Source organism: Salmo salar, chromosome 10 (genome assembly GCF_965601325.2).
Source record: "Salmo salar chromosome 10, fSalSal1, whole genome shotgun sequence".
Classification (NCBI taxonomy): Eukaryota; Metazoa; Chordata; class Actinopteri; order Salmoniformes; family Salmonidae; genus Salmo; species Salmo salar.
This window is the reverse complement of record NC_138300.1, coordinates 28,032,489-28,046,760: the sequence shown is the minus strand read 5'-3', so window position 1 is coordinate 28,046,760 and position 14,272 is coordinate 28,032,489. Positions and strand designations below refer to the sequence as shown.

The following is a 14,272-nucleotide window of genomic DNA, read 5'->3' as shown; positions in this document are numbered from 1 at the left end:
CTTTCGTCACCTTGAACCCTGGATAATGACTAGACAGCCCACATCTTACTGGAACTAAATGTCTCCCTTGTAAAGAGACTCTATGTGTCTCAATGGGCCTATTACTGGTTAAATAAAGGTTAATTAAATAAAATTAAATAAAATGATTGTTCCACTGCTTTGTGTTTGGATAGAATCAACTGACTCAGTTGCAGAGGCAATGAAACAGCTATAAAGGAAGGAGACATAAGGGGTGACACTGGTATGAGGGTGAGTGAGAGAATGGTCAAAATAAGGTATTGATAAGAGCAATGAATCATAGTGAGGATGTCTAAAGATATGGGGAAAATGAACCTGGAATTATTTATTATTAATCAGCCCATGTGGAATCTCAATCAGTGTTATCAATGTATTTTCTATCGAAACCATGTTTAGGGTCATCACTTTTAGATGTAACTTCCTTCCAATTCGCACCAGAAGTTCTCAACAGTAATACTGTATCATATTTCAATATACATCATGCGACATACACCCCCCCCCCCCCCCCCCCCCCCCCCCCCCCCCCGCCCCCGCCACCTCTTGCGCGCTCAAGTTGTGGAAAACTGTTTGACAATTCAGAATTGCCAGAAATCCAGGAGTATCTGAAAAACAGCCTATTTAAAATCCATAACCATTATACACGTTCTGACATCCGTTAATGGACAGGATTCCTACATTTGTCATTTCAAACCATATCAAATCTAGCCTACATCTGAATCGGCTGCGCTTCAGGACAACCGTGAAGATTAACTGATAATTACGTTCCATCGGATACCTACCTGACTACTTGTGTCTTAGTGACTGTATCCCGATTTATTAAAGCAGTCTCTTCACTTTGCTTGCAATAATTATCAAACTTGTTTAAGCGACAACACGATGAGATGCACACAACCAGGAAGAAGCCAAACAAATAGTTATATTAGCTATTACATAGCCATTCACAGTTTGACTACACTGATATTTATGCGGTGTGTTTTCTTCTAATAAATATTGACGTTTTCTCGCTTTTGAAAGAAAAATAACACTGCCATTCAAAGCGCCAAAATTCGAAAATATGACTGTCGGACAAAAAAAGGACATGTTCCTCCTACTCACCTAACGGTTGTAGGCTATGGTTTTGCTTTTCTCCATGTGGCCTGCACAAGCGTGTGATTGTTTGAAGTTCGTGTTTTAATGTTCATTGCACTGTCAATTTGCAAAGGAATAACAATATATATACCAATTATATAAGAATCGCCTATCTAAGTGGTGAGTGGCCTATTATTTCATGCAGATATCATTAGTGTTGGTTATATATCAAATAATGTTGTCTAACATGTGCTATAATCGCTTCTGAAGTATCCTATAAGTATTACTGTAATTGTGAGGCATGCCGAGATGATGTACTGATTCAAAATCTGTTTGAATGTGAAATTAGGGTGGACTATAGACAGACATTCGATGGCTTGAATAGCCCCATAAAATAAAGCAACATATAGTCACATCAAAACTAACATTATGTGATTTCGTAATCACACTGATATTACAAGACACTCAATTCAGAAGTAACGGGGATGTCATATAGGCCATGTTTGGATATGACTAACAATATTTGACAGCATTTTTCATTTTGAACACTATGTAGGCTATTTGCGCTCCAGCTCAGATATTTAATTCCAATATATAGGCCTACTTTCAATAGCCTATATTTTCCTCTAATGACAGTAAAGGAAAGGGTATAGTGTAATGCACAATTATTCATGTAGGTGCATTGATCACAACTGTAGTGCTGAGTAGCCTAGGCTATCATGAAAGCATGGGGATCTAGATAAAAAGGTCAAATGCTAAAAAAAAACGACAAAACAATCGAATAAGCAGTAGACAACTGAATTTATTCGTCTCACAAATGACAACAGTGCATTGATTAGCAATATTCAAATAGAAGACAATACAGAAAAATGACGGCCGTTTACATTCTATTTCAACCAAATTTTGACCTGACACGCCAATCAGAAAATTAAACAAACAGGTTAAACAATGCAGACCTGTAGTCAGTTGCTGTCTTTGGTACAAAATAAAACGTCAATATTAGCAAACGCATGCTTTCACAGTTCATTACAAAATGTACTTGTTTCCCTATTTACAAAGTGCAAATAAAATCGAAGAGAATCGCCACATCAGTCAGGCTACCATTAGATTGATCATTTATTACCAATGGTCTGCATGGAAAAGGAGAAGAAAGGTATAGGCTACAGCTTTTTAGTCAAAATATCATACGTTGAATTAACCATGACAAATGGGACAAAATAAGACATTTGCTATGGTGCACAAGAGTACAATGGATGAAGAGGGTCATCTTTTTTAATTGTTACAGCCTACAGAAGTTAAACGATACAACGTTGTTCCTCATTTCATTTGAAATGGTCGTTATAGCCTACTAAACCCATCTCAAATTCAGTTTTTATATTATTGGGATTGAATTGAATTTGAAAGACAAATTCCTCTTCACTTTAAACCAGCCGTTAGGCTTATACCACTATAGGCAACATCCCAAAACGTGACATCATGTTGCCGTTCGAGATGTTGAGTTGTTAGGGTATTGTTGTGGGCCTAAAAGTTTTAAATGGATTAAAATTATTGTTATAGTTCCAGTGGCATATAATCTTGTCACATTTGTTTCGCAATGGAGCAAACTGGAGTCAAAACCTATATGGAATGTGTTCTTATCAGGTTACAAGGAAACGTAACTCGACCTGAGTTCATAATAGCCTTTATGGTTGAAATTGAGGCTATCATGTCTGAAAACATCCAAACACATTGTAACAAAGGAGAGGTAGATTACATGTTTGCTACTCTCTGTCCACCTCTTTATCCCAGTAAGGATTGTCCCATGTATATTCATAAATTCATGTGCGCCTGAATGTATTGCGCAATGGATACTTTATTGTTCATAGTCGCCAAATCATAAGGTGTATGGCCTCCGGAGTTGTGCCTTGCGGCGTCCTTCGTACAACCAACAAGAAGCTGAACCACATCAAGATAGCCTTCTCTTGCGGCTAGATGCAATGGAAGATTGCCGTCCTTGTCCAAGAGGTTGACGTCTGCGCCATGATCTATCAGGACGCGTAGGGTGTCCACATATCCATCCCTTGCAGCATCATGAGTGATAGTGAGACCCCTGACATGGTCGCGCACGTTTGGATTTGCGTTCGCCCTCAGCAGCGCCTCCGCGATGGCTGGGTTACCAAGTTTCATCACCTGTAAAATATAATGAGAAGAGGGATAGAGCAGGATAATTACACACAAGGAAGAATATAAAGACAAAATGTACCCTATAGGAAGTAAAAGCTACGGTTTTAATAGAAAATATAAATCATTTAGGGATATGTTGCAGAGACACAGGTCTAGATTTACACCTATGTTTTCAAAAGGAATGATAAAAAATAAATCGAACCCACAAAAAGATTTATCAGTCCTGGGATATAATTTATTATCTTAACCTTTCTTATTCTTCTTCAGACCTAAATGCTGTAGACCAATTACCGTCGGATAAACAGCCGTACACTTAATTAAATCATAGAGCCTTAGTTGATCATCAGTATATAACTAAGTTTCATGATAGGCCTATATATTTTTCATTTGGAAGAGAGGAGCGATACGAATAGCTTATTAGAGTTTTGTGACAGTTTTTTGTATGACAGTTTTGTGTCGTAGGCCCACTTAGATGGTCGTTTTTTAAATAAAGTCAAGCTTTGAGCGCTTTGAATAAAGTATGCCAATTTGTAAATTGTTATTATACATTCAACAGGCTAAAGCAACTTGTCCTAAATCTCTCAAAAACGTGTGTTATGGTTCAGTCAATGAACCATACTTGAACCACGTTTAGCATTTTCATCTGTGCCCTTTGGCCTATGACATGGTAAGAGATTTGCCTATCTGTAAATATATGCAGCATGGTCATATGAACAGGCTGTCCAAATCATCCAAGTCTTTCACAATCTGCAATTTCTTCGTTTTTCATATTAGTTTGATTGTGTAATTTGACAAAACAATAAACTGTAGTTACATTCCTATAGCAAACATAGCATTTTGGGACTCCCATGTGGTTCAAGGAAGTTATTCAAAGGTATCGGTCAAGGAGGTAACAATACAAGCAAAGCAGTACCGTATAAGTTCTCAACCACCATCATTTAAGTATGAGATGAAAAACCAGATCATTTTAACTATAGGTCTATAATTCGAGAAATATTCTTGTTGAAAACTATAAAAGTTTTCATAGGCCTATTTGAGTGTGCATGCGGGCCCAAAGTGGTGCATGGGGTCATGCAGGGTCTTGATGTTTCTATATTATCTTCTTTATCACTACTGATCAATGATCTAAGGCACACATTATTCTTAAAAATACCAAAACATTATCACATTGTTCAACGAGTTTTCATAGTGAACCCATCTTCACCATCTTCATTCAGAAATATAACGCTGCTAAAACCTTTAGCCTACAGAATGTGTAAAACAACAACAACATTAAATTGCATTTATAGTGTTGTATTCTGTATTTCACGTCTCTGGTAAATCATATATAAATCATTAATCTACACTGGGTTTTTTAGTGGTTCAGATAGTGCTACTAAATTAAGGCCTATAAGTCACTTTAAAGCCCTCTAATTCCATAAATCATACAATAACAATATGACATCCAACATAGTAGTCTATGCTTTATAAGGCCTTGAAAATCACTTGGATTTTTTCAAGTAAGTCCAAGTTTCAGAAATTGTATAGCCTACCTTTACCACTTTGTCACCAAAGCACACCGTTTAGTCTATTTTACATTATGTCAATGCACAAATATGCTAAGATGTTGTAGTTTGAGTTGAAATCGATCATATAACTTCTGAATAGACTGAATAATGAATTTATAGATTTAGGCTTCATATAAAATGCTTTACCAACCTGTAACGGTGTCCTGCCGAATACATTGTTTGCATTAACATCTGCTCCGTTCTGTAATAACATCTCAACTTTTGCCAAGTCTCCTCTCGCAGATGCACTGCTCAGTCTGTTTGCCTCTCCAGTCATTCTTGGTGGACGAAAACAATAAAGAGAATAAGGTTATATAATACAGGTTAAAAACCTTGATAGGCCTCCTCTGTATGTGCTTGATTTTGGTGGTAAGTCTTGGTTGTGACACAAGGCACTGCTAAAGTGTAGTAAATAGTCTGTAGCCCTCTAAAAGAAATTGGTAGGCTACACTGCCAGGGTCCGCCTCCCTTTTTAATGCCATCCCACTGTAACAACTCGCTTCGGCACGGAAAACAACAGGGATGTCACGCCATTTCTAACTCAAATTCATGGTCATCATCACCTTCCTTAAAAATATATATTTTCATCACGTTGAATTGGTGTTTGGGATTTCCAGTAGTGGACCAAGATGCACGAATTTGAAAAATGTAAAACCAATCGTCCAGCTGCAGAGTTGACGTTCATATTTATTATTGAACCCCGTTCACGTGCAGTCGGTAACATTTGAGATTCTAAAATAGAGTTCATGGATATTCCCCATGTTTATGTATAGGCTAGACCGGTGTTATTCCAGATGATTTGACCCAACTCTGCAGGTAGCATAGCCTACCCTCATTAGATTTTAACCTATAGCCTGATAATGTATTCTAAATGCGGGGGAGGGGGGGGTTATGTCCATGAAATGATATCATCAAACAGTTACAACGCATTAGGCTACAATTCACATTCAATGTCCAATTCGATCTAGAGTAAAAACCCATATTAAACTATTCTGTTACATAGACAGCCTACTCCGTTCGATAGTCTACTTCACTCTGGGACTGACAATATAGGTTAGCCTACAGGTGCAACTCCTCTGCAACTCCCCAAAATGCTGGTCTGCTGCTCTCAAAAGCGTTGCCTATGTCCTGTAACTGTATCCATGGCTGCCGTTTCGATAATGGCTTGCAACTTTGTAGCGTCTGATTGCGGACTTGCTCTCTCACCAGTCCGGGCTGAGAAAGAGAAGAAAAAAATATTCTGACAACGTTAGGTTATCCAATGACATTTGGAGAGATGCTTGTTCAGACTTTTATGTAAACTTCCCGCCCATTTTCAAATGATGATACTTGGTCTGGATATCGTCCTTCTTTTGGTTCATTAATAGTAAAGCGTTTGTTCAGACAGTGCGCGGGAACAGTTTCGTCTTTTGATAAGCAACGTTCTCTTCTTCCACTTAGCACAATGTAGCAGTATAGGCGACCATCTGTTACAATTCAAATAGTTAGGCTACTAAACTTTTGTAAAGGTGGGTAAATAAAATAAAATCAGCCACACCACGGAGTTTACGGGACTTAGTAGCGTTTCAAGTTCAGCCTGCAATAGGCATATGCCGGGTAGGTGTAGCCTAGTCGTGTAGGAATATTAAACAGAAAAGCTTACACGATTTTCGATTTATAGCCTAGCCTTCATATAACAATCCCCTACTTACTAGATACAACACCTCAGCATCATTTGTTGAATGAGTTCACTCATTTGATTGGTTGGTAGTCAATATTTAGATGGGAAAAAACGCTGGTTTTGACATCACTTATTTTTGAAATACAGAGCCATACGCCCACATAACAGTCGATGAGAGCAAGAGGAGGGCGGGACAAAAAAAGGCTGCAGTTGTGACGATAGCCTGGGCTTCTTTCCCGGTTGCAAGATCACATTTTCATAACCGAAAAATGCCACGGAGTGTTGTTCTAGAACAGTTAATATTGCTCTCTGGTTAGTCTCGGTAGCGTTCTCTGGCAAAGACAACAACGATAACCTATATCATAAGCATGATTATTTTGCTATGAGGTCTGTATGCCTAGATGATGTATTGAAAGCCCAGTGTTTATAATTTCAACACCCCTTTGGTAAAATGAGGGCTGGAAAATATTCATAGGCAGAGCTAGGATGCAAGGACTGATATTCCATTAGATTGATAATTTGAACATATTTTAAAGCTATAGCTTTTAACCTACATTGTTAAAAGGCTCAATTGACAATAAAAAAACAACCGTACATTTTGCGTTACGATGGGGGGCAGCTGTAGGGCCTATCACACTAAGCACGGACCGACGCAGACGTCTTTTGGATGCATTTCTTTGGTCCTATCCAGACCGCCCGTCTTTTTAAATTTATTTTATTGGCGCGGTCCGAACCCGCCTTGATTTCAACATTCATAGATTTCTATGTTTGCTTAATCTTTGGTCCGGTTCGGACCGGCCTATATTTACCGAGGTAAAGTTGGTTTTATATTCACACATTCGGACATTCAACAGACATTCAACAGACATTCAACAGACATTCAACAGACATTCAACAGACATTCAACAGACATTCAACAGACATTCAACAGACATTCAACAGACATTCTACAGACATTCAACAGACATTCAACAGACATTCAACAGACATTCAACAGACATTCGCCAAAATCCATTTAAAAATGTAAAAATCAATAACTAATCCACCGTGTGTCACAGAATCATCAAACTAGAGATGATTTATTCTATAAATGTCTAGGATACTTTTACAATCTTTGTTTTGAGTAGAAATTCCAGCTTTGACTTGATAGAAATACATAAAATCTAAAAAATGCCACTTAAAGCAGTATAAATCAATAACTAGTTTGCGGTTTGTCACAGAAACATCAAGGTAGGTGATATTTATTCTATAAATGTCTAGCATACTTTCACAACCTTTGTTTCGAGGAAAAATTCCAGTTTTGATTTTACAGAAATACATCAAATCTATAAAATGCCATTTAAAGCGGTATAAATGAATAACTAATTCACCATTTGTCACAGAAACATTAAACTATGTATGATTTATTCTATAAATGTATAGCATACTTTTACAACTTTTGTTTTGACTAAAAATTCCAGTTTGGATTTGATAGAAGGCATGTAGTCTGTCTAGGTCAAAGTTCTAACGAGTCTGTTATACCCTATTAGAAGGGGCCTGGCATGAACTTCTGCATCTTCAGTCATATTAAATTTGATTACAGGAAAAAACTATGGGATGAAGGGGTCAGGCCTTCCTAACAAAGAAGACAGGTGGATGGATCAATAGAACCAAGAGGATCAACATGGACATTCCACAGGCGACATAAGGAAAACTAAGAGTGAACCATAACATACACCACCGTTCAAAAGTTTGGGGTCACTTCGAAATGTCACTTAGAAATAACATCAAATTGATCAGAAATACAGTGTAGACATTGTTAATGTTGTAAATGACTATTGTAACTGGAAACGGTGAATTTTTTATGGAATATCTACATAGGCGTACAGAGGCCCATTATCAAATCAAATCAAACTTTATTTGCCACATGCGCCGAATACAACAAGTGTAGACTTTACCGTGAAATGCTTACTTACAAGCCCTTAACCAACAGTGCAGTTCAAGAAGAAGAAAATATTTACCAAGTAGGCTAAAATAAAAAGTTATAATACAAAGTAACACAATAAGAATAACAATAATGAGGCTATATACAGGGGCACCTGTACCGAGTCAGTGTGCGGGGGTACAGGATAGTTGAGGTAATCTGTACATGTAGGTGGGGGCAAAGTGACTATGCATAGGTAACAAACAAACAGCGAGTAGCAGCAGTGTACAAGGGGGGTGTCAATGTAAATTGTCCGGTGGTGAATTTTATGAATTGTTCAGGTGTCTAATGGCTTGGGGGTAGAAGCTGTTGAGGAGCCTTTTGTTCTTAGACTTGGCGCTCCGGTACCACTTGCCGTGCGGTAGCAGAGAAAACAGTCTATAACTCGGGTGACTGGAGTCTTTGACAATTTTATGGGCTTTCCTCTGACACCACCTATTATATAGGTCCTGGATGGCAGGAAGCTTGGCCCCAGTGATGTACTGGGCCGTTCGCTCTACCCTCTGTAGCGCCTTACGGTCAGATGCTGAGCAGTTGCCATAACAGGCGGTGATGCAACCGGTCAGGATGCTCTCGATGGTGCAGCTGTAGAACCTTTTGAGGATCTGGGGGCCCATGCCATCTTTTCAGTCTCTTGAGGGACAGACTGTACCCTCTTCACGACTGTCTTGGTATGTTTGGACCATGATAGTTCGTTGGTGATGTGGACACCAAGGAACTTGAAATTCTCGACCCGCTCCACTACAGCCCCGTTGATGTTAATGGGGGCCTGTTCGGCCCGCCTTTTCCTGTAGTCCACGATCAGCTTCTTTGTCTTGGTCACATTGAGGGAGAGGTTGTTGTCCTGGCACCACACTGCCAGTTCTCTGACCTCCTCCCTATAGGCTGTCTCATCATTGTCGGTGATCAGGCCTACCACTGTTGTGTTGTCAGCAAACTTAATGATGGTGTTGGAGTCGTGTTTGGCCACACAGTCATGGGTGAACAGGGAATACAGGAGGGGACTAAGTTCACACCCCTGAGGGGCCCCAGTGTTAAGGATCAGCGTGGCAGGCATGTTGTTGCCTGCTCTTACCATCTGGGGGCGGCCCGTCAGGAAGTCCAGTCCAGGATCAGTAACCATCACTCCTGTGTTCCAATGGCACGTTGTGTTTGCCTCACAAGTCCTCAACTGGCAGCTTCATTAAATAGTACCCGCAAAACACCAGTCTCAACGTCAACAGTGAAGAGGCGACTCCAGGATGCTGTCCTTCTAGGTAGAGTTGCAAAGAAAAATCCATATCTCAGACTGGCCAATTAAAAGAAAAGATTAAGATGGGCAAAAGAACACAGACACTGGACAGAGGTATGGCTTTTTCTTTGCAACTCTGCCTAGAAGGCCAGCATCCTGGAGTTGCCTCTTCACTGTTGATGTTGAGACTGGTGTTTTGCGGGTACTATTTAATGAAGCTGCCAGTTGAGGACTTGTGAGGAATGTTTCTCAAACTAGACACTCAAATGTACTTGTCCTCTTGCTCAGTTGTGCACCGGGGCCTCCCACTCCTCTTTCTATTCTGGTTAGAGCCAGTTTGAGCTGTTCTGTGAAGGGAGTAGTACACAGCGTTGTACAAGATCTTCAGTTTCTTGGCAGTTTCACACATGAAATAGCCTTCATTTCTCTGAACAAGAATAGACTGCCGAGTTTCAGAAGAAAGTTAGTTGTTTCTGGACATTTTGAGCCTGTAATCGAACCCACAACTACTGATGTTCCAGATACTCAACTAGTCTAAAGAAGGCCAGTTTTATTGCTTCTTTAATCAGAACAACAGTTTTCAACTGTGCTAACATAATTGCAAAATGGTTTTCTAATGATTAATTAGCATTTTAAAATGATAACTTGGATTAACTAACACAACGTGCCATTGGAACACAGGAGTGATGGTTGCTGATAACGGGCCTCTGTACACCTATGTAGATATTCCATAAAAAAATCTGCCGTTTCCAGCTACAATAGTCATTTACAACATTAACAATGTCTATGCTGTATTTCTGATCAATTTGATGTTATTTTAATCGACCAAAAATTTGCTTTTCTTTCAAAAACAAGGACATTTCTAAGTGACCCCAAACTTTTGAACGGTAGTGTTTGATATGTTTCACTCTTGGTTTTCCTTATCTCCACTGTGAAATGTCCATGTTGATCCTCTTGGTTGTCTTGGTCCTCTTGATCCATCCACCTGTCTTCTTTGTTAGTCCTACCTGACCCCCCACATCCCGTTGTTTTTTCCTGTAATCTAATTTAATATGACTGAAGATGCAAAAGTTTATGCCAGGCCCTCTAGACGGACTACATGCCCTCTATCAAATCAAAACTGGAATATTTAGTCAAAACAAAGATTGTAAAAGTATGCTGGACATTTATAGAATAAATAATACCTGGTTTGATGTTTCTGTGACAAACAGTGAATTAGTTATTGGTTCATACTGCTTTAAATGGCATTTTATAGATTTGATGTATTTCTATAAAATCAAAACTGGAATATTTCCTCCAAACAAAGGTTGTAAAAGTATGCTAGGCATTTATTGAATAAATCGTATCTAGTTTGATGATTCTGTGACAAACGATGAATTAGTTATTGATTTTTACATTTTTTTAATGGCTTTTGGCGAATGTCTGTTGAATGTCCGAATGTGTGAATATAAAACCAACTTTACCTCGGTCCTATATTTGGCCCAAATACAGACATCTATAATTGGTTTAGATTTGGTGCGGGCCTTAATTTGGCCCAAACATAGACATCTATATTTCACAAGTTTGGACAGCACAGCACAGTACAGTAGAGCACAGCAGACTACAGTACATTACAGTACAGTAAAGAAAAGTAGAGTATATTACAGTACAGTACAAAACAAAAGAGCACAATAGAGTACTGTAAAGTAAATAAAAGTATAGTTTAGTACAGTATAGTACAGTACAGTATAATAGACTGTATTGTACCCTACTCTAATTAAAATAAACTCTGCTGAACTAAACTGTACTGTACTCTACTATATTAAACTGTACTGTACTCTACTGAATTAAACTCTACTGTACTGTACTCTACTGTAGTGTACGTGAAATTTCCTTTCGTAGGATAGCCGGAGGCAAAGTCATTATTATGTGTCGGGTGATTAGTTGAGGCTTCTTATGTGCTTGACATCACTCCGAGCCCTTACCAAAACACAAAACAATGGCAGACAATTTCTCTCACCTTGGATCTAAAACCAGTAGTAGCTAACCACCAACTTCAATGACAGTTATCTTAAAATTAAAAGACATATCTAATATTCCCACACCCCAATAACATTGATGCCGAGGTGGGCTTGTTAGTTAGCTACAGGGTTTGAGTCACCTCAGCCATTTTTAGACCTTTATTTAACTAGGCAAGTCAGTTAAGAACAAATTCTTATTTACAATGACAGCCTACCACGGCCAAACCCGGACGACGCTGGGCCAATTGTGCGCCGCCGTATAGGACTCTCAATCACAGCCGGATGTTATACAGCCTGGATTCAAACCAGGGACTGTAGATGCTGTGCCTTAGGCCACTGCGCCACTCAGGAACCCATAGACATAGGCTTCAGGAGCTAGCTGGTTAGATATGATTCCACCACGGGCAACAACAACTGGCAACAAGTTTGTTTTCAGACAAATATGTTCAGCTCATAGTTTATCCACTGACCACCACATTTAGAAGGATAGCTAAATTACTAAAATGTTACTAGCAAACTAATCATGATTTCATATTCTTTGATACATTTGGGTTAACTTGCTCATATCAAGTAACAAACAGTTTGTGGAAAGGTAAAAATAACAATAAGTGAACTAGTTTTATGAATCGGACAGGGAAACTAAAATAGATATGTAGCTAGCTGGTGAGGCTTTCATTTATTCTCCAGTTAATTAAGCTGAAGCTCGGTTTCCCGAGTTGTTCGGTACTTCTATATCTGCAATGCTTGCTGTTTGGGGTTTTAGGCTGGGTTTCTGTACAGCACTTTTTGACCTTGGCTGATGTAAAAAAGGGCTTTATAAATAAATTTGATTGATTGATTGACTTACTGCTCATGCTGGCAAGCAAGCTAAACAGACGGCTCTGCACCGCATCTGTGTGATGTCACACCCTAGAAGGCTCAACCAATCACCCACCATAAATCATGAATAATAATATTTTTGCAGGAGTATTTTTCTCCGCTCTGCTGACCAGTATTTTTCTCCTCACATAGGAGTAATAAAGGCCTAGTGCACTAATTTGGTGGCCCAAAAATGTTTTAAATATTTTTTTTCAATATATATTTTATCATTTTGATTTATCAGGGTGCTGCAGCACACTCAGCACTGCCTACTTCCCGCAGCTATGCATAGAAAAGGAGGAAATTGCCTTTGTTAGCATCCCTATTTGTCAGACTTTTATGTAAGATTAATAGCCTAGCCTACTTAATTCCAGTGGTGGAAAAGTACTCAATTGTTCAAGTAAAGATAGGAAAATGACTGAAGTAAAAGTGAAAGTCACCCAGTAAAATACTACTTGAGCAACAGTCTAAAAGTATGTGGTGGTGGAAAAGTACAACAGTCATACTTCAGGTGAATTCAGAAAGAGTGGGACATCATATAAACTGGGACAGCTTAATCCTGACACGTTTATTTCTTGATCTGACATAAAAAATCTTACATGTTGTTTCTAAACCACATGACCAAAATTACATCCCTTCATTGGTGTGACATCATAGAGGGCTGGAAGCTCACCCAGCTCAGTGACAGCTTTTTTTCTGTTTTTCTGTTAAGGTTATAAAACGGTGATAAATAATGCACTGTGCCAAATTGTGATGTAAATGTGCATACTATAAACTGGTCAATCAAAACACATAAAAGAGTTGCCAATATTAGGTTTCAATTTTGTAATTCTGTTATTTTTTTTGTCATCCCACTTTACCATCCATACCTAGCTAAAGTAAAACAGCATGGAATAGCTAAAGTGGGACAGACTTACAGTATAAGCTTTTTCAATGGAGGAAAGAGATCCAGTTCACATTATATTACCCTGTACTTAGGTTAGGCAGAACTCGGGTTCTTGTACGACTATATCCTGTTCATGTATTTCTTGTACTGTTATTTGAGTGAATTCAGAAAAAGTGGGACACTTTTTGCATTTCTGTCATCCGACATCTAGCCAACATATTAGCCCAACACATGATAGATTTCTGAAATCGTCAGATGTTTCCTAATCACACACAATTGAATTGAATGGTGTCCCAGTTTATCTAACCTGCTGTCCCAGTCTACCGAATGCAAACTGAAAATAGGATTTTGACTCATTGTACACAAAACGGTGTGTCATGCCTCCTGTGAATTTGATATCAACATTTATTTTGTGTGTGATTAGGAAACATCTCGAGGATTTCAGAAATGTATCACGTGTTGGGTTAATATGTTGGATAGATGTCGAAGGAGGTTACAGAAGACTGAATTGCAAGAAGTCTCCCACTTATTCCGTATTCACCCGACATCAAATTCTTTATATTAAGCAAACCAGGCGGCACCATGTTATTATTTTTTTAATTACAGACAGCCAGTGGCACATTCCAACACTCAGACATTATTTACAAACGCAGTATTTGTGACTGCCAGATTAGAGGCAGTAGGAATGACGAGTTATATTGATACGTGTGAATTGGACCACATTACTGTCCTGCCTGAGCCTCCGGGTGTCAGGGAAAATGTATGGGAGTAAAAAGTACATATTTTCTTAACCTCTTAGATGTAATGGCAAAATGTTGATTTCCTCCTAAATAGACATACCCAAAAGTAACTGCTATTCATGTGTAATTGCATGATTC

The 14,272-nt window shown here is 38.8% G+C and overlaps 1 protein-coding gene across 5 annotated transcripts; it reads right to left on the bottom strand.

Moving 5' to 3' along the window:
* Nucleotides 1-1,868: 1,868 nt before the first annotated feature.
* Nucleotides 1,869-6,633, bottom strand: LOC106613897 (cyclin-dependent kinase 4 inhibitor B). 5 transcript variants are annotated; one of them, XM_014216640.3, is made up of 3 exons: nucleotides 6,488-6,633; nucleotides 4,948-5,074; nucleotides 1,869-3,255 (listed from the first exon to the last, which is right to left on the bottom strand). In XM_014216640.3, the coding sequence occupies exons 2-3, from the start codon at nucleotides 5,071-5,073 to the stop codon at nucleotides 2,896-2,898; spliced, it is 486 nt and encodes a 161-aa protein (XP_014072115.1). In that variant the 5' UTR covers nucleotide 5,074; nucleotides 6,488-6,633; the 3' UTR covers nucleotides 1,869-2,895. The 5 variants fall into 5 exon arrangements, with proteins under 5 accessions (XP_014072115.1, XP_014072114.1, XP_014072113.1 ...); XM_014216639.3 differs by lacking the exon at nucleotides 6,488-6,633 and adding an exon at nucleotides 5,843-6,468; XM_014216638.3 differs by lacking the exon at nucleotides 6,488-6,633 and adding an exon at nucleotides 5,860-6,468.
* Nucleotides 6,634-14,272: the final 7,639 nt, after the last annotated feature.

What these genes read in the sequence shown, in the direction of transcription:
- LOC106613897 (XM_014216640.3), bottom strand. Translation starts at nt 5,073, where the DNA reads ATGACTGGAGAGGCAAACAGACTGAGCAGTGCATCTGCGAGAGGAGAC. An exon ending in TCGGCAGGACACCGTTACAG is followed by an intron (nt 3,256 to 4,947) that starts GTTGGTAAAGCA and finishes TATATTTTACAG; the next exon opens with GTGATGAAACTTGGTAACCC.